General features: G+C 35.4%; 1 protein-coding gene across 2 annotated transcripts; it reads left to right on the top strand.

The window, feature by feature from the left end:
• Positions 1-655: 655 nt before the first annotated feature.
• LOC106879857 (cytosolic endo-beta-N-acetylglucosaminidase) lies at positions 656-26,074 on the top strand. 2 transcript variants are annotated; one of them, XM_014929573.3, is made up of 12 exons: positions 656-856; positions 3,645-3,825; positions 4,865-5,013; positions 6,341-6,495; positions 9,669-9,817; positions 10,241-10,412; positions 12,826-12,929; positions 18,820-18,928; positions 19,412-19,587; positions 21,075-21,329; positions 22,990-23,098; positions 25,691-26,074. In XM_014929573.3, exons 1-12 carry the CDS (start codon positions 844-846, stop codon positions 26,003-26,005), a joined length of 1,887 nt encoding a protein of 628 aa, XP_014785059.1. In that variant the 5' UTR covers positions 656-843; the 3' UTR covers positions 26,006-26,074. The 2 variants fall into 2 exon arrangements, with proteins under 2 accessions (XP_014785059.1, XP_052824294.1); XM_052968334.2 differs by lacking the exon at positions 656-856 and adding an exon at positions 1,686-1,907.
• Positions 26,075-27,599: the final 1,525 nt, after the last annotated feature.

Here is a 27,599-nt window from a genome sequence, read left to right as displayed (position 1 = left end):
TTTCATCCGGTTTAATCGTAATTTATACGCATATATTGTTTATATAATAAATTACGCTGTGCGTATCTGTGTGTAACAATTTTAGAGTTCGGATTCTAGAGTTAGGGTTAGGGTTACGGTTAACAGTCTAGTTAGGGTTAGGGTTAGGGGATTAATACGATATACACCGTTACAGCGCTAACTGTTTTCAACTGAATAGATGTCAGTGATTAGTAGAAATTATCGAAATAAGACAATTTTTTACATGAAATAAATTCGAATACAAAAATATTTTTCTGTTCTATAACACAAAATAGATAAGTATACGAAGTTTGAAAGTCTTTCCGTACCAAAAAGACTACATAAAACATAAATGAAAACTGGCGCCCCCGTTTTAAAATAGATCCCAAAATAGATAAGTATACGAAGTTTGAAAGTCTTTCCGTACCAAAAACAGTACATAAAACATAAATGAAAACTGGCGCCCCCGTTTTAAAATAGATCCAAAAATTTTAATCTGTCGGTCAGATCTCTAACCCTAACCCTAACTAGTGTGCGCAGTAAAAAAATCTGATTAGAAACAATCAAGAATTTACAAACGATATTGTCGAGGTCCTCATATCATTAATACTTGACTGTTAAGTTACCGCTCCTTGTCCCATCCCACTTGTAAGTTACCGCCCCTTGTATCGTCCAACGTGTTTGTTTACATAAGCGAGTGCTCGGTTTCAGTTTGTTTTATTTTTTAGTATAAAATATTTAAAAGTAGATGAATCTTTCTAATTTTTAGCATACTTCATTTATTTTTGTTATATTTCCCATTTTCATAATATATTTTTATAATTATACGTCATTTTCTTTGCCATGGAAGCTGGAGGTAAGTTTTTTTTATCCCCATGATCTCGCAGGTCGACATTTGCATGGCAATTAAATTAGCTATGTTGTGTCTGGGGAGAGTTATATTGTCTTATTTGTTTCTTCCAAAATTTTCGTTGCTTTTACAACTTTATCAATAGATGTTGACTCTCCCCGTTATTGGAACTGCATTCTTTTTTGTCTGTTTGTGTGCTTGTGTATGTCTGTATTCTGCATATTCATGTGTATGTGTGTGTGTGCGTTCGAGTGTGTTTATGTGTATGGGTTTGTATTGTTATGTACGTGCGTCTGTTATATTTTCCACTCTTTCATGTTCCTGTTATGCAACTTCTCTCACGCTACTGACGTGAGTTCTGTGGGCTGTCTATTGATAGTCTGCCAGACTTGTCCGTAGGGAGGCGCACCGGTCAAACTAAAGCGTTTGACCCGAGCTCAAAAGCGAAAAAAAAAAATTAGTGCAATAGATGTAAAACAACTTGCTGGAAACGAATATGGAAAAAAAAATGCGCGCTCGCGAATGGGGTGGGTGGGGAGAGAGTTCGGAACATTCACATTTTGAATGTTCCGAGACGCCTCACCGGAGCCAAGAAACAAAAGAAAAATAGTGTAATAGATGTAAAACAGCTTGCTCTGAACGAATATGAAAAAAAAAAAAAAAACGCGCGCTTGCGAAGGGGAGTGGGGAGAGGACTCGGAACATTCACATCGTCAGTTCATGGCCTCTAAACTATAGTGTTTGACTCGAGCTCAAAAACGAAATAAAATTAGTGTAATAGGTGTAAAACAACTTGCTGGGAATGAATATGAAGAAAAAATGCGCACTCGCGAACGGGGGTGGGGGTGGGGAGAGGGCTCGGAACATTCAGGATGTGAATGTTCTGAGCCTTGGAGTGTGAGTCAAAGTGAATTTTTTTAGTAGCTGATTGCACAACCATGGACACTGCCCTTATGGATGCGTTGCAATTACTCTCTTGATAGAGCTTGGTGATCCTGACCATTGATCTTCTAGGATTTCTCTGCTCAACATTAATCTAAGAAGAACCGTTGACTCAGTTAAGTTCTTCCACTATCTCTTCACAATCCACCATTCTGCAGTCCCATGACAGCTGTTTCCCTGGCAGGGTTGCTGAACAGGTGCTATGCCTTGCCAAAGGGCAACTCATAATTATGCAGGGCACAGTCGTCACATTCTGAGGTATTTTCAAAATACCCACATACCCACCCTTACATTTAAAATTATACTTAAAGCTGGAGTGTAGGCAGGGAAGGAAAGTGGGCACTAAACATATGTACCATCAGACATCATTATTACTTGTAACTTATATTTGTACATGTATACACACACACGCACACTCTCTACACATGGATATCTTTTATCTTCTACTTTTTACTTGTTTCAGTCACTAGACTGCAGCCATGCTGGGGCACCTCCTTGAAGCATTTTTAGCTGAATGAATCGACCGTCCCTTCCCTCTGCCACAATCTATCCACGCATTAGTAAATACATACATATAGTAATGAAGTCTCGGTATTTGAAACTGAAGTTCTCCCCACAACATACAAACTTATCCAAACTCACCAACTTCGTTGCATAATACTTTTAGACCACCACCTTGGACGTTGCTATTTAAATATCAGTGTGTAAATAATGTTTTAACAATTTCAATAAGTGTTGGAGACAACTCTGGACATGTTTCAGTATTATTAGGCTATGCTACTTCCCCATGTGAACTAGAGAATACTACTGTATATACCTAGGAATATTTTTTAGGTTGAGGCATTAAAAGACTAAGATTGAAATGTGTTCAGAGTTTTCTCCCATATTTAACTAAAATAATACTTGTTATCTTTTAATATTGTTTTTTCTCCAAGGCGGCGAACTGGCAGAAAAATTAGCACGCCGGGCGAAATGCTTAGCAGTATTTCGTCTGTCTTTACGTTCTCAGTTCAAATTCCGCCAAGGTCAATTTTGCCTTTAATCCTTTCGAAGTCAATAAATTAAGTACCAGTGCGTATTGGGTCGATCTAATCGACTGGCCCTCTTGCCCAAAATTTCTGGCTTTGTGCCTAGAGTAGAAAAGAATGTTGTTTTTTTTCTCACTACACATTTATTTCTAATTAGAGCGTTAATGATTACTAAATTATGTTAACACTGTCTCAGCTGTGTAATAAACTTAACATGCTTAATGTCATAAGCCAAAAAAGTTTGATTGAAAATTACATTTGTAATAAGGAGAAATAAAGATTAGCTTAATGATCAGTACTAACCAAGAAAGGCAATGAAACATTCTAATTAAAATATATTTTTTTTAAATATGTGTGTGTGTGTGTGTGTATGCACATGTGTATGTGTGAAGTCATCATTGTCTGATAGATTAACTTCACTGAAGAGGTTTAATAATACTGAAATATGAATTTCCATACTATCAAGATTCACTACTCGTGGCATTCCCTAAGCCTATTTCTAGTTTACTAAAACTCCAGGGTTGTCTCGTTTAACTTTCTTTTAATGGCTCATTAATGCTAAGAATTCTTTCTTCTTGCATTAACATTTATTAACTCACTACATCAAATATGCTAACATCAGCCTTATCATTTATAAATTCATGCACAGTGTGTCCTTAGGTATTTTCTCCTTATACCATATATGGTTGACATAAATCTACACACAATATCTTACATATATTAATGAATATATGTATATACTAACAGCACACATACACACACACACACACACACTGCTTTATCAAGCAATGCACTTCTACTTCATTCTTGTATTTTCCTAACAGCTTATGAAAATGCACTTCCTATCTGTTCACCACTTACAACCCTACAGCAGTTACTAGAATGGACTCAAGGTTCTGACAGTGTATGTGTGTCCAAGCAGCCCCTGTTGCCTCGTATTTGCTATCCTAGCCGACCTCTCACCTTGGTCTGCCATGACATGATGTCAGGTTATTTAGAAGACAAGTATGTATGCATTTATTTATTTTTGTTTCTCTCTCACTTTGTTCATTGAATTTATAGCTCAGAGGTCAATAATTCATTTCTTTTTCTGATGCTTTTTAGAAGTTAGTCTGAGGAGGAGAGGCAGTGACCATGACCTTTGCAAGCTTCTTTGCTTCCCAGTTTGACCAATGCAGTTAATATCCACTTTGAACATTGCTAAGTGTAAAACATTTGGAAAAGATATGGATGAGAGGATAATTCTGGACAGTTGATACTTCTGAAGAGAAAGGATTCAGCAAAATGTTTGATGTGGGATCTGTGAGATGAAACACAGAAAGAGTGAGAGGGTTTTCAGCTAGTTGAGGGGAACAAATATTTATTGTAGTGTAACCCAACGTGACCCCTGATTGAGCAAACCAACCTATGATCAAAGGTGTTCCACTCTTTTGATATATTTATGACTACATTGTCTAATGTATCCTTCCATTTTTAAAATGAATGCATATTAGTTAAGGGAGGTTTGGCTGCTGTTTCTATTAGGTCAAGACTATATACTAGGTCCTTCATTAGATCATGAGAAAAAGAAGTTGTAGTAGCAGCAGCTAAGGACAAGGGATGAGATAGGGTATTTGAGGGTCAGATGTTTATACGGTGTTGATGAGGAACACTCTACCGAACAATAGGCAATAAATGTTCATGAGTACTCTGTCAACCTAGGTAATGGAAGCTCTCAACTACTTCTAGTTTTTCCCCTTGGCATTTGGTGGAGTCTATTTTCTGTATATTTCAGTGTTAATTGTACCTGTGCAGTCAACCTCCGTGAAATTTGAATGTTAAGGATGTTAAGACAGACAATAAGGGTGTTAAGACAGACAAAATGCCACTAAATATTTTGTCTGCCACACTAACAATTCTGTCAGTATACTGCCTTAATAATAATAGATTAGAATTTGTGTCAAATGGAGAAAAAGAGGAGCTTAGCATACAAGTTGTACTCACCATCATAACCACCTCCACTGTCACTACTACACTGTGCTACCCTTTCATTTACTATACCTAGGTATCTTCAGAATGTTGTTAAAGAAGATGGTTATCGTTTCTTCAGTTGGCAGTATTTGGACTTGTTTGTGTACTTTAGTCACCACTTCATCACCATTCCACCAGTAGGCTGGGTGTCTTCAGCTCATTGTAACCGTGTTCCCATTCTAGGTAAGTCCAATCAACTGAATGCTAGTATCTATGTATCTTTCCTGTCATCTGATAAACTGAGAGTTAAACAGCAACTAAATATGTAGTTTGTGAAGCTAGACATCTTACTTAGTGCCTTTCTATTCTTGTAGAAAAAAATCAAAGCAAGTAAATCTGTTCTTACTCTTTGAAGGTATACAAGACAGATAACTGAATTATTAAAGTATTTGTTTATTTTCTCCGAGATCATGAGGTCAATTCCACTATGTGTACTCACTGAGTTTCTCACCAGAGCATTTTATTCTTTGTTATAATTGTTAACATAGATCAGTAGGGCAGAGAAATCAGAAGCAGGTGTGGTTGTGCCTCCATCCAAATTTGAAACCACCGCCTCATAAATTCTGTATAAGCCCATATGTAAAGCAAGACATTTCAGTCTTAAAACCAAAGCATTAAGTTGCATAATTATGAATTTGTAAAATTAAAAACACTTATATCTGTCCCCTCTATACCTTAGATCTCTCAACTGACACAAAGCCACACCACCTCAGTACCACTCCCCACCTCCCAGTTGAGGGCTTTCTTTTGGTGACCTTGTTAGTACTGTTACCACATAAAAAGCACTGGGGATGTGTGTCACAAAAAGCATTAGTGATGGTGCCACATAAAAAAAAAACACCAGTGATGGTACCAACTAAAGAGCACTGGTATTGGTGCCATGTAAAAAGCAATGGTAATGGTGCCAGGTAAAAAGCACTGATGATGGTGCTACATGGAAAGCAGCCAGTACTTTCTGTAAAGTGGTTGGCATTAGGATGGGCATCCAGCTGTAGAAACCATGCCAAAATAGACAATGGAACCTGGTGTGACTCCTGGTCTTGCCAGCTCCTGTCAAACCACCCAACCCCAGCCAGCATGGAAAACGAATGTTAAATGATGATGATGAAAGATTTATCTTTTAGTACAGATGTATCCCTGCAGGTTCTTATGCTTATGCTGTTTGCTCTTGATACTAAAAACGTTCCCTACCACTATTTTGGTGTTGTGAATAGGTATCACTACACTATCAAAGTATGTTATCTCATAGTACACTATCAAAATATGTTATCACTACACTATCAAAGTATGTTATCTCATAGTACACTATCAAAATATGTTATCACTACACTATCAAAGTATGTTATCACTACACTATCAAAGCATGTTATCTTGGAAAATTTCTCATCCTCTTAATATGATAAAACTTAAGCTAAGCCTTACCTTAAAATAAGAATGAGGTCTGTTTTCTTTTCTTTTTTTACATATGAAATCTTCTTCCCTCTGGACAATGGTTTACATCTTCTTTCAGGCACAGTGATTACTGAACACTCTGAAGGAGCTGAAATCTGTAAGCAGTTATTATATTCACAAGAAAGTTATGAAAATGCTGCACGAAAGTTAGTTGAAATAGCCAAGTTTTACAACTTTGATGGCTGGTTGCTAAACATTGAAAATGTTATCCAGGTATGTTACTCATGTCTGCTTAATTTGATTGTTTGAAGTCAGGAGTTGATTGCTAACATCTATTCAGTTCAGTTCAGCTGTACTCATTTTGGCTTGTAATGACTCAGCTCTAAATATATTCAGCCTAACTAAGGTTGGTTTGTATTGGTTCAGTTCAAGTAGATCTGGATTGGCTGAGCCCAGGTTTGTATAGATTGGTTCAGATCAGAATGGTTTTTTGGCTAAGTTGGCTTGGATTTATTAAGGCTGGCTTTGATTGATTGATTTCAATTTGGCTTTGGTTGGTTTACTCAGATTGGCTTTGAGTGGCTGGTTTTAATTGAACTCATCTCAAGTTGGCTTCTGATTGCTTACTCATGTTGGCTTTGATAGACTAAACTCAGGTCTGCTTGGATTCTGGATCAACACTAATTGGTCTGGATTAGCTAATAATATCAGATTTGCTTGGATTAGCTCAGAATAGGTTGGCTTGGATTGGTTCAGTAAATTACATGGGTTTTTACGGTGTATATATATATATATATATCATCATCGGCTTCTGATTGCTTACTCATGTTGGCTTTGATAGACTAAACTCAGGTCTGCTTGGATTCTGGATCAACACTAATTGGTCTGGATTGGCTAATAATATCAGATTTGCTTGGATTAGCTCAGAATAGGTTGGCTTGGATTGGTTCAGTAAATTACATGGGTTTTTACGGTGTATATATATATATGTATATATAAGGTTCGTTCAGTTAGAGGTTAAAATAACCGTCTAAGGGATAAAAGTATCCAAAATCCTACAGGTATATTACCTATATTTAAACATGGGCAAAACTGTTATGCTCATAAACTATAGGTAAAGCCAAGAATAAACAGGAGTTTATATGGAATCAATTTAAAGAAAACAGAAAATGGAGATAACATTGATGAACAACAATTGGTTTGCATCAATTATTATTTATTAATAATTTACAAAAAGACTGCATCCCATCTAACAGCTGTTTCTGCTGCCAATTTTCTTTGGAATCACCATTATGATGCTACTTTCCTTCTTCTTTTCTTGTCTCTTCTTTTTATTTCTTTATTTTCCACTCTGATGAAGCTCCATGATTCAAATCGGTTTTATTACCAACTAGATAAATATTCTCTTAGCATCCTAATGGTAATTTCAAAGAACATTGGCAGCAGAAACAGTTCTTAGATGCGATGCAGTCTTTTTGTAAATTATTATTTAATAATAATTGATGCAAACCAATTGTTGTTCATCAATGTTATCTCCATTTTCTGTTTTCTTTATATATATATGTGTGCATGTGTGTTGGTAACAAAGGTTCTCTCCCTCAGAGTGAAAAGTTGACTGTATGATGCCTGTGTGTGAACAGCCATGCTCCATGGCAGTGACCACAGAGGATATGTGTAGGCTTAAAAGAAATGAAGCTGGTATGCTTTGCTGGATGTGCATTGTCAGTGTGCATGTACGAGAGAGTGTAAATGTCTTGAAAGAAAAACTGGGCATGAGAGGCATCAGATGTGGTGTGCAAGAGAGATGGATGCACTGATGTGATCATGTGATGCATATGGACAAGGACAGCTGTGTAAAGAAGTGCTGAGCTCTAACTGTGGAGGGTACCTATGGAAGAGGTAGACTTAGGAAGACATGGGATGAGGTGGCGAAGCACAATCTTTGAATGTTAGGCCTAACAGGGGTGATGAGAAGTGACAGATGTTTGGCGATATGCTGTCCTTGAGAAGACTCATCAGGCAAATGAAATCATAGTCATGGCTTTTGCCAGTGTCATGTAAATGGCACCAATAGAATCATAGTCATGGCCATTGCTGATGTCATATAAATGGCACTTGTGCTGGTGGCATGTAAAAAGCACCCATTACACTCTCGGAGTGGTTGGCGTTTGGAAGGGCATCCAGCCAATAGAATCCATACCAAATCAGATTGGAACCTGGTGCAGCCCTCCAGCTTACCAGTTCCAGTCAAACTATTTAACCCATGCCAGCATGGAAAGTGGATGATCAATGATGGCTTAGCTGTACTCTACAAAAGTATAGAGAAGTAACCGATCGGATTAATGTAAAATTGCTTTTATTATAACTGAACATTAAAACAAACATTAAGATTATACATGTGTGTGTGTATTTATGAATAAAGCTAAAATCCGTTTTGTGCCTACATGTTCATTAAGCTGCAGCTTATCTCAGTTTCTGAAACATGCGACTGATAACACAAGACCATGCTTGCAATGTTTGTATTCATTTTTAGCTGAGGGGACAGGAATAACATGAAACGAAGTGCCTTGTTCAAGGATAAAATGCACCATCTGGTTCAAGAATTGAAACCATGAGTTATGATCTTGAGCCTAACACCCTGACCACTAGGCCATGTTCCTTCATACACACATGTACTAACACACATGTGCACACACAGAATGTCACCACCTCTGTACATTTAAAGTCACTGTTGGTGTTGTTATGTAGATCCTTGTCAATCCTGCTCCAGCTGACATATAACACATGGATAGCTGGTCAGATATACCACCCACAGATCCAACGCATTGTACACATGTACACCAGTGTTGTTATGATACATCCTTGCTGTGTTCTAACTGAGCAAACCAATAGCATATAAATAATTAACTGAACAACTGGATGCAACTCACAGATCCAATATTCCAGATATTCTGTGTTTCTCTCTGGGTAAGGACTAACCATACTGTTTGTTATAGCATGCAGTAATTTCTCATGAAACACAGCCTTCTGCATATGTTGTATTTCTTCTGTTGTTTAGTCCCAGGCCTGTACCTAATTAAGCAGACTTATGATCAAAATCATACCAACCAAGAACATCTCAGTTTTTTTTTTAGCCATCATGTATGTAACATTACGTTAACTAAGGTAGTATTACATGTTTTTTAAGGAAGGGTGTGAATTAAAGAAGATTTGGTTGCTATTTCTATCTAATGGAAAAGCTACAGAGGAGGTTCCTTATCAGCTTGATGTCATAGTACCTGGTACTTCTCATAAGGGAGGAAAGTAAGGTGGACTTGAATAGTGTGTAATGGATGCCTCCAGAAATCTCACAACAAAACAAAATCAAAAACCTATCTTCATTCTTTGATTCTATGCATTAATATTTAGTCATGTTCTTTTTTACATTTTTCACTTATGCTTGACAGTTAGAGGACATTCCAAAACTGGCGGGATTTGTTTCATGCCTCAGTACAATGATGTCAGATGCTATACCACATGCAAAGGTCATTTGGTATGATAGTGTCACGAAAGATGGCTTCTTGAATTGGCAGAACGAGCTTAATTTAAAGAATGAGTAAGTGCAGAAGAGCCTTTTTTTGTTTTTTTTTGTTTTTTTCATTCACTCAGTTAGTAAATTCAGTTTACTACTACACAGTTTCTGGACAGTGGTTTATTCACCAGAAAGTATGTCACCTTTAGAATCAGCTGGATGAATTGAGAAAGTGCCCACTACCAATAAAAGAGCTTATTGTTTGTAACCTCTCACTAGGTCTGTAAGCTACACCCTGAAACTATTGTTAGCTCAGTCTATCTAGCTTTAAACAGATATTGTAGGGAAACATAAGAATTTTAGAGACACTAAGAACACTATTTAATTAACATGTTTTGAATATGGCCTCTTTTCAAATGTCTTTAAATTTTGGAGGAATTGTTTTTGCTTATGTTCTGTGAAGAAAAAGAACCATGCCACTATAAACTTATGCTTTATTCTTTCCAGATTATTCTTTGACAAGTGTCATGGAATATTCCTGAATTATTGTTGGAACGAAGAGGGTCTAAAGAGAACCAAGAAAATTTGCACCCAGAAAGATCGTATGTATGATGTATTTGTTGGAATTGATGTCTTTGGACGTGGTTGTTATGGTGGTGGTGGTTACAGTTCAAACAAGGTAAATATTACTGGAGAAGTGTAGTATGGCATCCTCAGTCCTTAGCTTATGGCTAATTCATTATTTAAAATGATATTTTGAATTACTGTTAAAAATAGTAAAATGGAAAGATAATATCTTTAGGCTAAGCATAAAATATGATAGCCCCAAAACATCTCTATAGTTGTCTTTTACCTCCCAACAAAGATCAATCTTACCTTACAATAAACGTGTAAATTATCTTTAAGAGATTAATTCCTAAATTATTGAAATTATCTCTCTTTTCTTAGAGAGTCAATAACAAGTGTTTCTACATTTTTGTTTTCTTTCTCCAACTAATGGAAATGTCATTTAAGAATATTTTTTTTACACACAAATCATCATAACTTACACACAAATCATCATAACTTAGTTTATTCAAATAACCTGTGTTTTATTGTAGATGTATAATCAAACTCTTAACTGTTTCACTCTATAAGTATCTATTCCAACTTAAAGAAACACATGACATTTGTTCTGTACCCCCAAAAGGCATAACTTTTCTAATTTTGTGACCATCCTATTGCGCTCACTATCAGTATCTCAAATGTGGTGGAAACTGTTATAAATGGCCACTTCCTTTAACACTCTAAATTTTTCTCCCAGCTCAGTGACAATCAGTTTAGTTTCTATAAAATCATATCTACTGAAGACTTGCTCTCATTTGTAACTTGCCAATGGTCTGGTCTGTGACCCTTAAACAATTTGGCTAAAGCAATGTTGTTGATGTTACATAAAAAAAATCAAGTTTTCAGTTAGGTTGCTTCTGGGTTAGGGTTAGGGTTAGGGTTGCCACATTCTTCCTTTTGTATATAAATGACTTTCTCACACATTGTCTTATGCAAATGATATCACTCTGACTCTATATAGCCTTTCTATAGGCACCATTTATAAACAATCCATGGCACCTTGTGTTAACTCTTTTCCATATTTACACTGAAATTTACTGCACTCGTTTCAGTTAATCCTGAAAATAATGAAGAAATTATTAAAATAACTTTGTTGTTCTTAAGCTGATGTTTGGAATATAGATTAACATGAAATTTTGATGGAATATTTTAATTTAAATCAGTTTTAATACAAAAAGAACCAGGAGCAGATTCAGACAGGTTGGTATTAAAAGGATAAATCATGTGCCATTTCCATGAACAGAGATCTTTAAAACATCCCCAACAGGATATGACAACCTAGACTCATTGAAGAATACCATGACACGGTTATTATACATATTTAGGAAACATTTTTAGAACTCTTTGATTACAATTTTCCTCCTCATCAATACAACCTTCAAACTTTGCAAATGTTAGTTTTAACTATCTCTGATGTTTTCATAACAACTATAGATCAATAAAATGGCCAAAACTACATCTCAAAGACTAAGTTTCTTCTTTAGAGCTAGAAATTTATTTAAATACATACTATTGCAAACTTGCACAGAGTTCCAACAAGAACTACATTAAACTGTTCTCACATAGGTGCAGGAATAGCCTGTATTTAAGAAGCTTGCTTTGCAATCATATGGTTCTAGGCTTGATTCAACTGCATGTCAAGTGTCTTCTAAGTCCCAGTTAACCAATGTCTTGCTAGTGGAATTTGGTTGATAGAAATTGTGCGAGAGTCTGTTATGTGTATATACATTCACAAACACACACACACACGTACATGCATTTGTTGGTAATTGTATATCAATAAACCACTGAGACAAGTTGTGTCCCTATATAGCAAAAGGTAACTTAACCATTTAATAAACAATGACTAAAATAAGTATTGGAGTTGAGATGATCAAGTAAAACCTTTGAAGGTGATTCCCTAGCATGGTTGCAGTCCAGTGACTGAAAGCAATAAAAAGCTAAAGTTTATGTGAGGTGGTACAGCTGCTATGACCATAACTGTGACAAAGTGTGTAAAGCCAAAGGGTACTGCTCCATTATGGAATAAAGAGTGTAATGCTGTTCTTATTGTTTAACTCCCATACCAGCCCTGATTGAGTTGACCTATGATCAAAGATATTTCAATCATAACCATTCCATATTTCTGTATACTTGTGACTACCTTATCAATGTTTTGTTTTGTTTTTTTCACTATGGCAGGGTAAAATTTGAAGGATATTTGGTTTCTATTTCTTGTAGATCAATTAACCACATAAAGACTCTCTTATTGGCTCATAGCAATGCTATAAAATTGATGAGTGTTTTAATAGCAAATGGTACTGAGTTTCACTCCTCCTATGGATATCATAGCTTGGAAAATGTCAATCTTTTACAAAGATTTGCTCTAGATACATACACTACTTAAAGAAAAACATGCATTGATACACTACTTGAAAACAGAAACCTTCATTAATGCCATTGTGTAACTTTACAAGTTATTGAACTTACCACATATACTTTTACAGGCTTTGAAAATAATTCGTGATGTAGGACTGTCAGCTGCTATTTTTGCCAATGGTTGGGTTTTTGAGTGCCAAAGTGTTAAAAACTTTCTTCAGAATGAAATCAGGTAAAAGAATTATGCCTGAAAGTATTATAAAATACTAGCAGAAAGACTGCCCTCCAGGCAGTTTTCTGCTCAACACTTGATAATATTTTCACATTCAATTCCCAATTCTAATAATTTTTATGATATTTTACGTCTAATTATTTCTTTGTATAGTAGTGCTTACTTGCTTAGTAAATATTGTTTTCATTATTTTATCACAGTCATAATCTCTTTTTTTTAAACAAATATCAAGGTAGTCCAACTACGTTTAGTGTGCAAAAAAAAAATAGGAGCAATCTCAGAAATATTTTAATACCTATAGCACTGCTAAATGTTCTTTTTCTGTTGCATATTTTTTCGGATGCCCCATGTTGAATTGCAAAATTCTAATGTGATATTTGTGTAATAACAAAATCAAACCTGGAGTGTGTGTGTGTATTTATATTAGAGAGACAGTGTGTGTGTATGAGAGAGAGAGGGAGAGAAGGTGGGGAGAGAACATTGCAAACAATGAACAAATTAAACATGAAATGAAAAAATTGTATAAATAAGAGCTTGTTAAAAAGTGTCTTGTACTGAATATTTAAATTTGTGAACTTGAAATATTCAGTAATAAAAGAAAGTTCAGAAAGTAAATTTTCCTGTAAACGTCAATTTATAAAAAAAACTCACTTGCTTAGTAAATATTTATTTCAGTAATTTATGTTATTGTTGTAATATATCTCTACTTTAAACAAACTTCAAGATAACCCAACTAAGTTTAGTGTGCCAGAAATAGCAGTGATCACATAGTTATTATTGTAAGGCTTTTAGCATTCCAAACAGCCATACTAACAAAATCACTTAATATTTTTTTTTTAATTATACTGGTATATTAAAAAATGTTCATTTTATCAAAAATATTCATTTCACTAACTCCAGAAAGCCTCAAAGTTATACTATTATTTTGTCTAATAGCATTCATTAATTCAATAAATAATTCTTTTACATTACGTGTATAGAATAAACTATGGGTTTTTCAAATAGTGAATTAAAACTTCAAATGAAAACATTGAAATGAATATATATTAAATTATTATTAATGAAAATAGAGGCAAAAGAGAGTGAGAGACAGTTGCAAATGAATAGGAAAATTTTACCTGCAAGAAATCATCATCATCATCATCATCGTTTAATGTCCGCTTTCCATACTAGCATGGGTTGGACGATTTGACTGAGGACTGGCGAACCAGATGGCTGCACCAGGCTCCAATCTGATCTGGCAGAGTTTCTACAGCTGGATGCCCTTCCTAACGCCAACCACTCCGAGAGTGTAGTGGGTGCTTTTATGTGCCACCAGCACAAGGGCCAGTCAGGTGGTACTGGCAAGGGCCACGCTCAAATGGTGTTTTTTACGTGCCACCTGCACAGGAGCCAGTCCAGCAGCACTGGCAGTGACCTCACTCAAATGTTTTTTCATGTGCCAGTAAGGCGATGCTGGTAACAATCACGCTCAAATGGTGCTTTTTATGTGCCACCGGCACGGAAGCCAGACAGCTGCACTGGCAATGATCATGCTCGGATGGTACTGTTAGCGCTCCACTGGCACGGGTGCCAGTCATCAAATTTGGTTTGATTTCGATTTCACTTGCCTCAACAGGTCTTCGCAAGCAGAGTTTAGTGTCCAATGAAGGAAAGGTACACATAAGTGGGCTGGCTACACCCCTGGCAAAGGCCACGGGTTATAGTCTCACTTGGTTTGCCGGGTCTTCTCACACACAGCATATTCCCAAAGGTCTCGGTCACTAGTCATTGCCTCGGTGAGGCCTAATGTTCGAAGGTCGTGGTTCACCACCTCATCCCAGGTCTTCCTGAGTTTATTAAACATTAAATACTCTGCAGTGAATGCAACAAATATCTAAATTTGTGAAAAACTTGTAGTTCAAATATTCAATAAACTTCAAAAAGCAAAATTACAGGAAATTTCTTGGAACTTGAATTTATAAAATAATTTCCAGATGGTCAAGCCTTTAATAATTGCTTTCTTTTAGTAACTGTTTCATACCTAATTAATAAGCAGCTTTCTCCATTATAATATAGATATCTGTTATAAATTATGGAATTTTAATAAGAGAAGGTTGTTCACCAATTTAGTAGGAGAGGTTGTTCAGTGTGAGAAAATGAAATTATCAAAATGTATATTTTTGGGGTTGACATAACACAGATTTATTTAAAAGGAGGATAACATGGTGTAACAAATAAACAAAGGTAATTATGATTTTAACTTGCGTATAAGGATGTGTGCATTGATAGAAATAATGATCTGCTGGAGTGATGTTGGCAGAGAAGAGTTAGTTTACTAATAAGCAGTAAAAATCCAGGGGCAGAGGAATGCAGTACCAGTGTGTTGTTACACATGGATGAAATAGTTTGACTGCCCTGCAACAGATACCCTTCCCCCAGACTCTAGGTAGCCAGGGGTTGTAGCACGCTAAGAACACATTAAAATACAAAACAATAGCAATTTGAACTTTATAAACAAAGAGGTTTTATGTGTGATAACAGGTCAGATATTGAGAGATATACTATATCTTTATTTACAATGTTTTCGATCGTAAGTTATAACAAATATTATTGTTTCTTAATTAAAAGCTATAATGATAATCTCGTTACTTATAATTTAATTATAAGTATTTATCACTAAGCATAACTGTTAGTTTAGGCTGCGTAAATGTTATGATGTATACATACCAAGACACTGAACGTGCGTTCATACGTACATGTATGTTGAAGATATAGATATTTTTTTGACCATTACACATAAAAAAAATACAGTTTCATTAATATACAGAAATAAATTCAACAAGTTGAAAGAAACGAGAAGTAAAAGGAATTAAATTTCTACATTAATTTATTATGTACATTTTAGGCATTTATAGAACAGTTAGAAATAAAGTCATTTCGTCGTAGAGAATTACGACTTAAATTTTATACTAACTAATATTGTCGGATTTGAGTATTGAACATGGCATAAATATTAGCCGATACTCAAGAGGGTGAGTGTCATGGATTTGAGTTACAACCCAACGATCACTTGAGTGAGTGTCGTGGATTTTAGTAGCAACCCAACAATCACTGGAGAGTTTACCGAAAATCAGGGTTTTTATAACTACTCATACACGAATCATAGAACCGTACCCTGCGAAAGACTTCTTCAACGAAGTTCAGAATTCGTATATGGGCAGTAATTTTCAACCAATGAGAAATCAATAATTTCTCATGTTTGGGCAAACGGACTTACATTCTCTCTCCGCCTCTTATGAGTTTGCTACAGAGGCATGCAAACAACAGTCTAGGTCTGGCAAAAAAAAATTACCAAGCAAAGTTCAAGATCAGAGAACGTCTGATAATGGGGAAAATGGTATAAGCAATATATTGAATATTCACAAACATATATGTAAGGATAAAAAGGAGTCCTGGAAAACAAAAACAAATGTATACAATAGTAAAAAGGAAGCTGAAGGAAGTTCTTCATAGCTTACTGTCCAGGAAGGTGGTCTCTATGAGACAGAGCAAGCAAAACCTGATGTGCAAATGTGATGGCAACTGTCCAGAAAACTGGAAATCACAGGATGTGAAAGTCAAAGTGTGAGAGTGCAATGTTAGCTGCTGAGAGATAAGCAGTGCCAAGATTTTGCCTGCAGTGACAAAAGAGTTTTAAATCTGCAAGAGCGGTGGGTTGCTTGCAGAAGCTGTTGGCTGCTAGGACATAAGCAGTGCCAAAAATGTGCCTGCAGGAGCAGTGAGTCACCTGCAGTGGCAAAAGAGTTTTAAATCTGCAAGAGTGGTGGGTCACTTGCAGAGACAAGAGCTTTAAGCCCACAAGAGTGGTTAATCGCTTGCAGAGGCTGACGGATTGTAAACTTGCAAGAGTGGTGAATTGCTTCCAGAGGCTGTATGAAGAATGCATTAAATACAGGAAGAATGAAACATGCAAAGAATAATGTGTAAGTGTAACTGCTGGAAGTACTGTGAAACAACACCGATTGAAAAGTCTGATGCAGTATCCCCCAGCGAAAGCTGTGCAAGATGAGGTGCTGAGTAGGGTACATGAGAATATGAAAAGATGCAAGAAAAATGCAACAAAATGAACAGAAAGAAATTGGAACAGAAAAGGTCATGGCAAGGCTGAAAAATGTGAAAGAAGAAACAGGAAAACATTGAATAAGTGTTCCAATGAATGCTGTTAAGAAATGCATGGTTGGTGAAAAACAACACATTTCAGGTTAAGAAGTTGTTTGAAGTGTCGTCCATCTGTATGGTGCTCTGAGTGACTGAAATTTGCTGTATGAGACTACAAAGTTGGTTGCTGTACAAAAGATGTTGCAGGAATGATTTGAAATTAGTGTTGAAGCCATGGTACTGTTGGTGTGTATAGCTGTCAAAGGTCGAAGTCTGAATATTGTGGCAAGCGCAGTTGGTGTGCATAGCCATCAAAAGTCTGACCACATGGTTAATATTGCGGCGAAAAAAAGAATGTGAATAGCAAAAGAAAAAGTTTTAACAAGGTTGCCAAAAGTCGTAAGCCATGATTGACACAGCAAGTCAAAACTAAAATTGAAATTACTCCCTAGTGAGTTACATGCAAATCTCCAACGTCGGTTTTCTTTCTATATTTTTTGTTTTGCGAATAGTCCATTATGGAATATTCTAACAGCAGGGTCACCAATTTAATAAGAAAGGATTGTTCACCAATTTAGTAGGAGAGGTTGTTCCTAGTGAGAAAATGTAATTATCAGAAGGCATTGTTTTGGGTTAACACAATGCAGATTTATTTAAAGGGAGGATAACACGGTGTAACAAATAAACAAAGGTAATTATGATTTTAACTTGTGTATAAGGATGTGTGCGTCGATAGAAATAACAATCTGCTGGAGTGATGCTAGCAGAGAAAAGAGTTAGCTCACTAATAAGCAGTAAAAATCCATGTGTTGTGTGAAAGAGAAAATGCAATAAGTTGTTTCCAAGTGAATGTATAAGTAACCAGTCAGTCTGGTGTTCCGTATGACCAAAGTCACTGGAAAGCTGATGATCGCATGTTAACCTTCCAGTGGCTAATGAAAGTTGTCATGTGGGAGTCATCATGTGCATTCCTCTGCTGCTAGCTTTTAAAGGGCAGAGGAATTCAGTACCAGTGTATTGTTACACAGGGGTAAAATAGTTTGACTGCCCTGCTACAAAATTAATATATTTTACCTTTGTTGACATCTCATAAAAGGACAAATTTTGGTAGTTTCAACAAATTTAGGTCTTCAAAATGTTTTTTCAACATCTAATAAAGTAATGAAATCATCAGTTTATCAAATTCTAACTGGTATAGATCTTCTCAAAATTACAAATTTTGATAAAGGAATGAGATTCTTAAACTTCCAAATAAGGAAATGAACTCATAACAATTACAAATTCTAAGAGATCTGGATTCTCAATATTACATTTCCTTACTAAGGAAGTGATACAATGATAAATTTTGATATTGTATCATCCAAGTTTTTCTTTCTCAGTACTATGACTGGTTTAAGGTGATAATCTGCCAGAATTGTTACCAAGAAAAATGCTTAATGACATTTCATCCATCTTTATGTTCTGATTTTCAATTCTGCTTAAGTCAACTTTGCCTTTCATCCTTTTGGGCTTGATAAAATAAGTATCAGTTGAGTACTGGGGTCTGCGTAATCAACTTATCCTTCCCCTTAAATTGCTGGCCTTGGGCGAAAATTTGAAACCAATATTATGATTGAGTTACTATGACTCTCTATATATCTGTGTCTGTCTGTCTCTCTCTCTCTCATTCTCTTAACAGGTTCAAATCATATCCTAGACTTCTGAAGATTTGTTGATGATAATATTTTTTGTGTTATATCTTTGTATTTAGGTTTTGGTCTCTGCTGCATCCCTTATGTTCAGTACATGGCCCATCTTCTTTGCCATTGTCAACTTCCTTCTGCCATGGCTATGGACATAAATACTTTCTAAATGGAAAGGTAAGCTCTTTAATCTGTTTTCTTTAAACAGTTGAGTGACATAAAGAATCTTGAAAGTAGTCTTTTCCTATCTACTGTTCTGATTTTTTGACTCCCACACATGAAAATGTGACCCACACTAGCTGCATCCATAGCCTCATACTGAATATATGCCCTCCACACATTAAATTCACAGGAAGTGTCAATGTAACCAGAAGACAGCCTGTAAATAAATAAATAAAACTCAAAAATTTAAACATAATGTTACATCGCATGAAAAGCACCTTTATGCGACCTAACAAGTCAACATACGCAATGTTTGTACTATTGTTCAAGAAACAAAATTACAAGCCAAACCCAAAACACTTCAGATCCCAAAATACACCCTGATATTTTTTTTTTTTTTTTTTTTTAAAGCAGGGAAAAGATGTAGGTTTTCACCTTGGAAAAATATTTTCCCTTCTCAATGCATTTTTGAATGAAAGAATATCTTTTCTTCCACAGTGCCTTTCCAATAAAGAATGGATCAGTATAGGAATGCAACAGATACAACAAGTCCAAACTTCTTTGAGCTTTAACGATGAAGTTTTTTCCCAAATGTATCAAGAGGATGGTTTTATTGGTGGTGGTTGCTTGAAAATTTTAAAACCAGTTCCAGGAAGTCAGAGTTACATGTGCAGGTAATATCTTAAGCATCCAGATAAAAGATATCTCACAAGTACCCCAATAACAGCTATTACATAAATGTTGAAGTTATAGACACCACATTGATTATAAGGTAATAGATATCACATGATTGTTCAGTTGATATATATCATTGTGGTAGTTAAGAGGTGATGTACTGAATATCACACAAGGAAAACTTGTCAATTGTAATTCCCCACTTACCAGGGGTAAGTAAACCAAAAACCTAACAAATTATTTCTTTTAGCTTATTTTAAGTTTTGTTTTTGTTTTGTTTTTTTCTCAATTCATCATTGTTATTGTTTAGCATGTTTTGCATGCTGGCATGAGTTGGACAATTTGACTGGAGACAATGAACAAGAGGAATGCACCAAGCTTCAAAGTCTGCTTTGGCACAGTTTCTATAGTTGGATGCCCATCCTAACACCAACTTCACAGAGTGTACTGGGTGCTTTTTACATGGCACCAGTGTGAGGTGGCAGCATAAGTAATGTGGAGTGTGGATAGTGTGCAAGAGATGCACAATATTAGGGACAGGGTCATAAGTACAAAGGAGGATGAGCATAAGCAGTGGGAGAGTTTCAGTGGAAAATAAGATGGTAGGGAATGAAAATGAGATTGTGAGATGAAAAGTAAATGACTGTCATAGAGTTATACCAGCTGAGTGAATAGTCTCAGTGAAAAGAGTAGAGGGGTGGGTGTTATGAAGATGAGTTGAGGAGCAGAGAGACATGTCAGGCAAAGATTCAGTCTCTAGCCCACAACTTATGTGAAATATGTCACTAACATGCAGGTTTTTTGTACACACACACACACCTCAGAAGTGTTCAAGTGACAGCTCATTCCTGGACATAACCATGTCCAAGTAACAGCTGTCACAGTAATGAAATTAAGTAGGCTTGAATTTTGATTTAGTGGTACACAGTTTATCGATCCAAATGAGTAAGGTAGCAGTGGCAGAAGACACTGTGGGAGAATACAATACATTTGGTGAGTTAGGGGTTAAAGTATTTTAATGAACGAAGGCTTGTTATTTAGTTGGGCAGGCTATTTTTGTATATGTCCTAGATGTTACAGTAAAGTCCTTGTTAAGAAGTAATGTGGTCATATTTTGGAGTTGATATTTGATGGGTGAAGGAAAGTATATTTAATTTTACATTGTATAAATTCATCAAGCAATTGATATTAGGCATCAGGAAAACATTAAGCTTTTATGATAAAGTAATATGCAATGAAAAAAAGTAGTATATCCTCTGTGCAATTTCTCTCACTTTTATAACATTACAGAAACTGGATGGAAACTTAATCCTTATGAATCTCTGGAATTTATTGAAAAAATTAATTAATTCTGCAAATGGTGATTGAATTTAAGATAGGGTTTGATAGTTACAAGAGTTGCCTTTGATTAAGTATTAATTATACATTTCATTTGCTTGAACCATTAATGAATTCATACTGTATTTTATTTATTACAATCTTCCAGTATCTTCCATTGTAATGTGACAGTGAATAAGAAATTATTAGTCAGTTATTGTGTGAAACCATTAATAGAACCCATCAGACAGGAGAGCCTGCAACTAACATTCACTAGAAAAGACGGTAAACAAACAAAAGTCATTTTTGTGGCAGGTTCACATTATTATCCAGTGGAACTTCAAAAGAGTGAAGTGAAGAGGATTCTTGAAAATGCAGATATCTGTCTTCTTCCTGAAAATGGATCCAATGGTTGGAAACAACAGTTAGTATAATATTGGCTTTACTGATATTTGTTTTCAGATTTTTAATTGTTCTTTGATATTTATCTTATATGCTTCAAAGGTACATTTGTGTGTAAATCTGATTTAAAAGAAAAATTCTTGTATGAGAAATAGTTTAAAAGTTAACATCATCATCATCATCATTTAAAGTCTACTTGTTCATGCTCGCATGGGTCAGACAGGATATGTCAAGGCAGATTTTCTACAGTTGGTTACCCTTCCTGTCACCAACTCTCTCCTTTTTTTCAGCAAGGCAAAATTTCCCTATCGCAGGACATGGTAGATAGAAACTGAAGGAAGCTCTTTGTGTGTGTGTGGGTGTGTGTATGTGTATATGTGTGTGTGGGTGTGTGTATGTGTATATGTGTGTGTGTGTGTGTGTGTGTGTTGCATCTTAAAACAGCTTGAGAAATATAGGTTTTTCATGAATCAAAACTGATTGATGTAATAATTTAAATTACCTGTGTCATTCTTTTAAGTTACGATTTTCAGTACTCATCCACAAAAACTTCTATTGCTTTAGTTGTTCTAAGATCTGTACAAACATGGAATTATGAATATGAAAATGATGTGTACATGTGTGTGTGTATTGGCATTATTATGTATAGGCATAAGAATAACAACAGATGGATAATGGTTCATTCACTGCAGCTGTTTCCAACGAATTTTTTAATTGATGAACAGAGGTATTGCATCATGTGAAATAAAAACGTTTTCTTCAGGTGAATATACACAAATTACACATTCAAACATTCCAAACGTCACCAGTTTGTGCTACTTTATGATCGACTGACTAGTAATAGTCTATATATATATATATATATATATATACATACATATATATATCATAATCATCAATTTTCAATGTTTACTTTTCCAGCTTACTTTGGTCAGACAAAATTAATTGAGATAGATTTTCTGCAGCCATATTCCAATACTCCCATCCTGTTGCCAATCCTCACCTGTTTCCAAATAAGATAATCTTTTTCTATGGATGGGCATATTTCATGGAAGATAAGAAATGAAGAACACCACTTTTGTGACAGTGACACCTATTTCTAACAGTATCAAGACAAGGAAACACAAACATATACACAGACACACATATATATGTGTGTATCATCATCATCATCATCATCATCATCATCGTTTAACATCCGCTTTCCATGCTAGCATGGGTTGGACGATTTGACTGAGGACTGGTGAAACCGGATGGCAACACCAGGCTCCAATCTGATTTGGCAGAGTTTCTACAGCCGGATGCCCTTCCTAACGCCAACCACTCAGAGAGTGTAGTGGGTACTTTTACGTGTCACCCGCACGAAGGCCAGTCAGGCGGTACTGGCAACGGCCAGTATATATATATATATATATATGTGTGTGTGTGTACATACATACATACTACAAATTTCTCTGTTTCTTTCCACTAAATCCACTCTTGGACTAACACTATAGTAGGTGCTATACTGAAACCATATCATTAGGAAATGAATTTCTTAACCATAATTATATATATAATTTCTGTAAAACATAATAGATAGTACTTTGAGGTAGAAATGACAATTTCAAAAGAAAACACCATTATTGATTTAAAAACAGTGCAGACTTTTTAAAGTTTTGGTTCTCTCCTCTCAATTTTAGTTATTTCTTGGTGGAAGAGAACAAACGTCCATGTCAACTGACTGATATCAGTATTGGATTATACCAGAAAACAATGGAACCTTTTGGCTTTCTACTTGGTCAAATTCAGGTAATAATGGTTTCAAATTTTGCCACAAGGGCAGCAATTTTGGGGGAAGGGGATGATTCACTTTATATCGACCCCAGTGCACAACTAGTACTTATTTAATCGACCCCAGTGCATAACTGATACTTATTTAATCGACCTCGGTGTGTAACTGGTACTTATTTAATCAACCTTGAAAGGATGAAAGGCAAAGTTGACCTCAGCAGAATTTGAACTTCGAACATGAAGAAAGATGAAATGCCACTAAGTATTTTGCCTGGTGTGCTAACGATTCTGCCAGTTCACTGCCTTAAATTCAGGTAATAATAATAATAATAATTAATGTAAGTTTTGTTTTTTGTCATTATTACAAGAGTTAAGGCACAATAGCAAAGATCAACATTTCTGCATTCATAATCACTTGAAGTAAATAGTAAAATACATTACATCGATAACGTTGATACAAGGGTGGGCTGAAAAGTTCCTGGCTTTTGGTTAAAGAAAATACAAGAAGATTGAATAATTTTAATTTTATTCAACATGTTCCCTTCTCAGATTCACACACTTATTGCAGTGGCCCTTCAGTTTTTCTAAGCCCTGCAAAAGAACTAGGAAGGTTGGATCTCCAACCAGACCTTTCCCAATACACTTCCATCCAGGAACTTTTGAAGCACCCTCTCGAATATATATATATATATATATATACACACACACAATTACATATACTCTTTTACTCTTTTACTTGTTTCAGTCATTTGACTGTGGCCATGCTGGAGCACCGCCTATATATATATATATAGAGAGAGAGAGAGAGAGAGAGAGAGAGATTCAAGGTGAATATGGTACTTAAGTTTAGGCACCAGAATTAAGTATGGTATTATCCATACAATTTCAAAATAAGGTGATTAAAATCAAAATAAGCAACAAGGATATCCAAAGTTAATGCAGTACGATCGTTTCATGCGACACCATTTATTTAAGCAATGTGAACATTACATCAAATGTGAAATGCAGAGCAATCCTCAGCTGCACAAAGATATAGAAATTTACAGAAATTACATTTTGACAGAAGGACATATTTTTATAACTACATTTAAACTCTCCAAGTAGAAAGGAAGAATACAAAAAACCATTTTGACTTAGCCAGACCATACATTCTTCCTTTCTACTTGGAGAGTTTAAATGTAGTTATAAAAATATGTCCTTCTGTTGAAATGTAATTTCTGTAAATTTCTATATCTTTGTGCAGCTGAGGATTGCTCTGCATTTTAAATTTGATGTAATGTTCACATTGCTTAAATAAATGGAGTAGCATGAAACAATCGTACTTTGGATATCCTTGTTGCTTATTTTGATCTCATATATATATATATATATATATATATATTATATATATCTAAATATTTGTCCTTCCCTTATAGGGGATGAAGTGGAATTTATTTCTGACTATTGATTCATCATTTAAATCTTTATTGCTGAAGAATTCTATAAGTTGGTGGTGGCGGTTGAAGTGTTCAATATCAGATTTCAGTTCAATGAAACGCAAAAGCTCAAATACTGCATTACCTTCCCAAACTGCAAAGAAAATTACATTGGCGAAACAAATAATTCCCTCTGCCAACATGCAAGAATCCGTATATGCCGGTGCATATAATTGGCATGGAAGCTATTAGTATGCCTGCTGATACAGAGGCTGTTTTAAATGATACTACGGTTGAAGTGGAGTAAGAAAATAACTGACATGAACATAACATACTTGATAATAGCCTTTAATAAATCTAATTTTTGTACCCCTATTAATTCATACTTAGCTTATATAAGACAATACCGGTATCTCCACAACTTAAAATAATTCAATTTAATTAAATTAGTATATAGTTAACATGTTCTTTAACCTCAGTGCTCCCTTATTAAATACCAGTTAAATCCAATTGATCAATCTCCATAGATACCATCTAATAAGTTAATATTTAGATAAATAATATGTATAAATATTAAATTAATTCTATGCAATTTTCTTTTCCTCCCTTTATTGTGGTAAAATTTGGTATATACTCAAAAGTATTCAAAGAAGTTTTATCCTTTTGTTATAATACCATTCTTAATAATCTTCTTGACTACCCTAAATTTTAACTTTATACAATATGACAATATTGTTTGAAATGATCTTTAGAAGTTACTTGATTTATCCCTTTCTTAAAGTGCTCTACCCTCCTGATATTAGCATTTATAAGGGCTTTTATATAAGTAGCCCTTCTAATTAAGTACCCCTAAGAAACTATAAATATCATGTATGGAGTAACAATAACTTCTAAAACCTATAATATAACACTTAGTTTTAAAAAATTAGTTTAAAACTAGAATGTCCTAGTAGTTGTATGCTGTCAACTTAATGGCACAGTTCCATTTCTAGAATGTCCTATAACATCAATATTCCTTTAGCTTATACCAGGTATCAGTCTTTACTGATACTAGCTAGATAAGTAAATATATAATTTTTAGTTTAGTATATTTTGAATTATTATACATTTTCAGCCTGCCTGTCCCTTTTTTGCTTGTTTCTCAGAGCGTATTTATCAATTCCTATCTCACTGCCTACCTTCATTACTATTTCAGGTCATTCCTATCAATGAGTCTCAAAGATATTCTGTCAACATCACTGACTTACAAGCCAAACACATGGTTCATTTTCGGCAGATCATCATAGATTGGAACTGTACTGATTTGTCACTGGTACACTACTACAACATTTATATTGCAATTTCAAATAAACAACCGGAACTTGTTGGACAGAGCATCACCTGCAAGCATGTGTACTCACTACAAGAGGAACAGCAGAGTTGCAATTTAACAGTAACTGTACAACCAGTGATGAGGAATGGCTGGGTGGCACCCATTAACAGTTGTTCTTTTGTGGAAGTTGAAGAGTAATCTTTCAACTCCTAATATTTGTTTCTGTTTGTTAAAGCAAAAAGTTATTTTAAATGACTTTTATATCCATATGTTTTTATAGTCTTTCACTTGCTTCAGTCATTGCACTGCAGCCTTGCATGAGCCTCATACTTATTCTGTTTGTCTCTTTTGCTGAAATGCTAAATTACAGGGATGTAAATAAAACAACACTGGTTGTTAGATAACATGGACAGAAAGACACAGGTTTCTTCATTGTTTCTCTCCATCAAATTCCTTCACCTGGCATTGGTTGGCCCGGGACTATAGTAGATAATACTTGTCCAAGGAATTGTGCAGAGGGACTAAACCTGCATCCACAAGGTTCCAATGTGAGCAGCTCACTATAAACAAATTGCTTAAGGGTCCAAACGTGCCACAAGCATATTGGAACTGGCAATAACATTCTTTTTATACATGTCACTGCTTAGCGCTCCCACTCCATAATTTGTTTACAGTGAGCTGCCGATTGATGCTATCAGTCATTGTATGATGACTAGGATAGAATGAGAGGGATAATCTCTCTTGTCAATTCACTGTTTGGTTTCTATGACTGAAGAGGAGATAACCACTCTAAAAATGCTAGCATCTCACAGTCTGGGTAGGTGGCACTGCAAGCTGATTTAAGTGTATTTACACCATTTGACTACAGTGAGAAATTTTCTCCACGACAGAACAGTGAATAGCAAGTTTACAGGTTTGAACATGCCACAAGCATATTTGAACTGGTAATAACATTGCATTTATACACATCACTGTTTATCGCTCGCATTCCATAATTTCTTTTATTACAGTATATGATCTGTCTACTCTCCCACAAGTATATAAAAAGAAATGTGAAGAGAACCTCTGCACTGTTGTTTGACTTTTGGATAAACAAAAATAACATCATGAAGCAACTAGAAAGCTTTTGTAGCTACTCCAGCTACTAGAAATAACTACCATATTTCCTTCAAATTATCTTATTGTCTGAAAATAGTGGAACACAAAGAGAAATTGCACAATGTTTTCCTTGATACACTGTACTTGAACATCTTTGATCACAGAATTTGCAGACCAAGGCAAATCTGAAACTAAAGCATATTTTCATATATCTGACTGGCATCCATGCCAATGGCATGCAAAAAGCACTATTTCAGCGTGGCCAATGCAAGTGCCGCCTGACTGTCACCCATATTGGTGGCACATAAAAATCACCATTCGAACGTAACCGAGTTCAACTTTGCCTTTCATCCTTTCAAAGTCAATAAAATAAGTACCAGTTGAGCACTGGGGTTGATGTAATCGACTTACCTCCTTCCCCATAATTCCTAGCCATGTGCCAAAATTTGAAACCAATATTGACAATGACAAGCCCTTTAATGCCTTAGAGTTCATCTTGCAATCAGTTTTCACCACTTTGTTCCATATCATCTTAATTTTCCATCTTCCACATGTTCCATCCACCTTGATACTTCATCTATGTCATCTTATATATAAAACCACATTGCTGTCTCAAAACAGTCTTTTGCACATTACATTTGATTCCTGTGAGTTCATTTCTACTCCATCATTCATGCACATTTAACATTACATA

This window comes from Octopus bimaculoides, chromosome 5 (assembly GCF_046866305.1).
Source record: "Octopus bimaculoides isolate indiv1 chromosome 5, ASM4686630v1, whole genome shotgun sequence".
Classification (NCBI taxonomy): Eukaryota; Metazoa; Mollusca; class Cephalopoda; order Octopoda; family Octopodidae; genus Octopus; species Octopus bimaculoides.
Note: the sequence above shows the minus strand (reverse complement) of the source record. Positions and strands in the feature narration are given on the sequence as shown.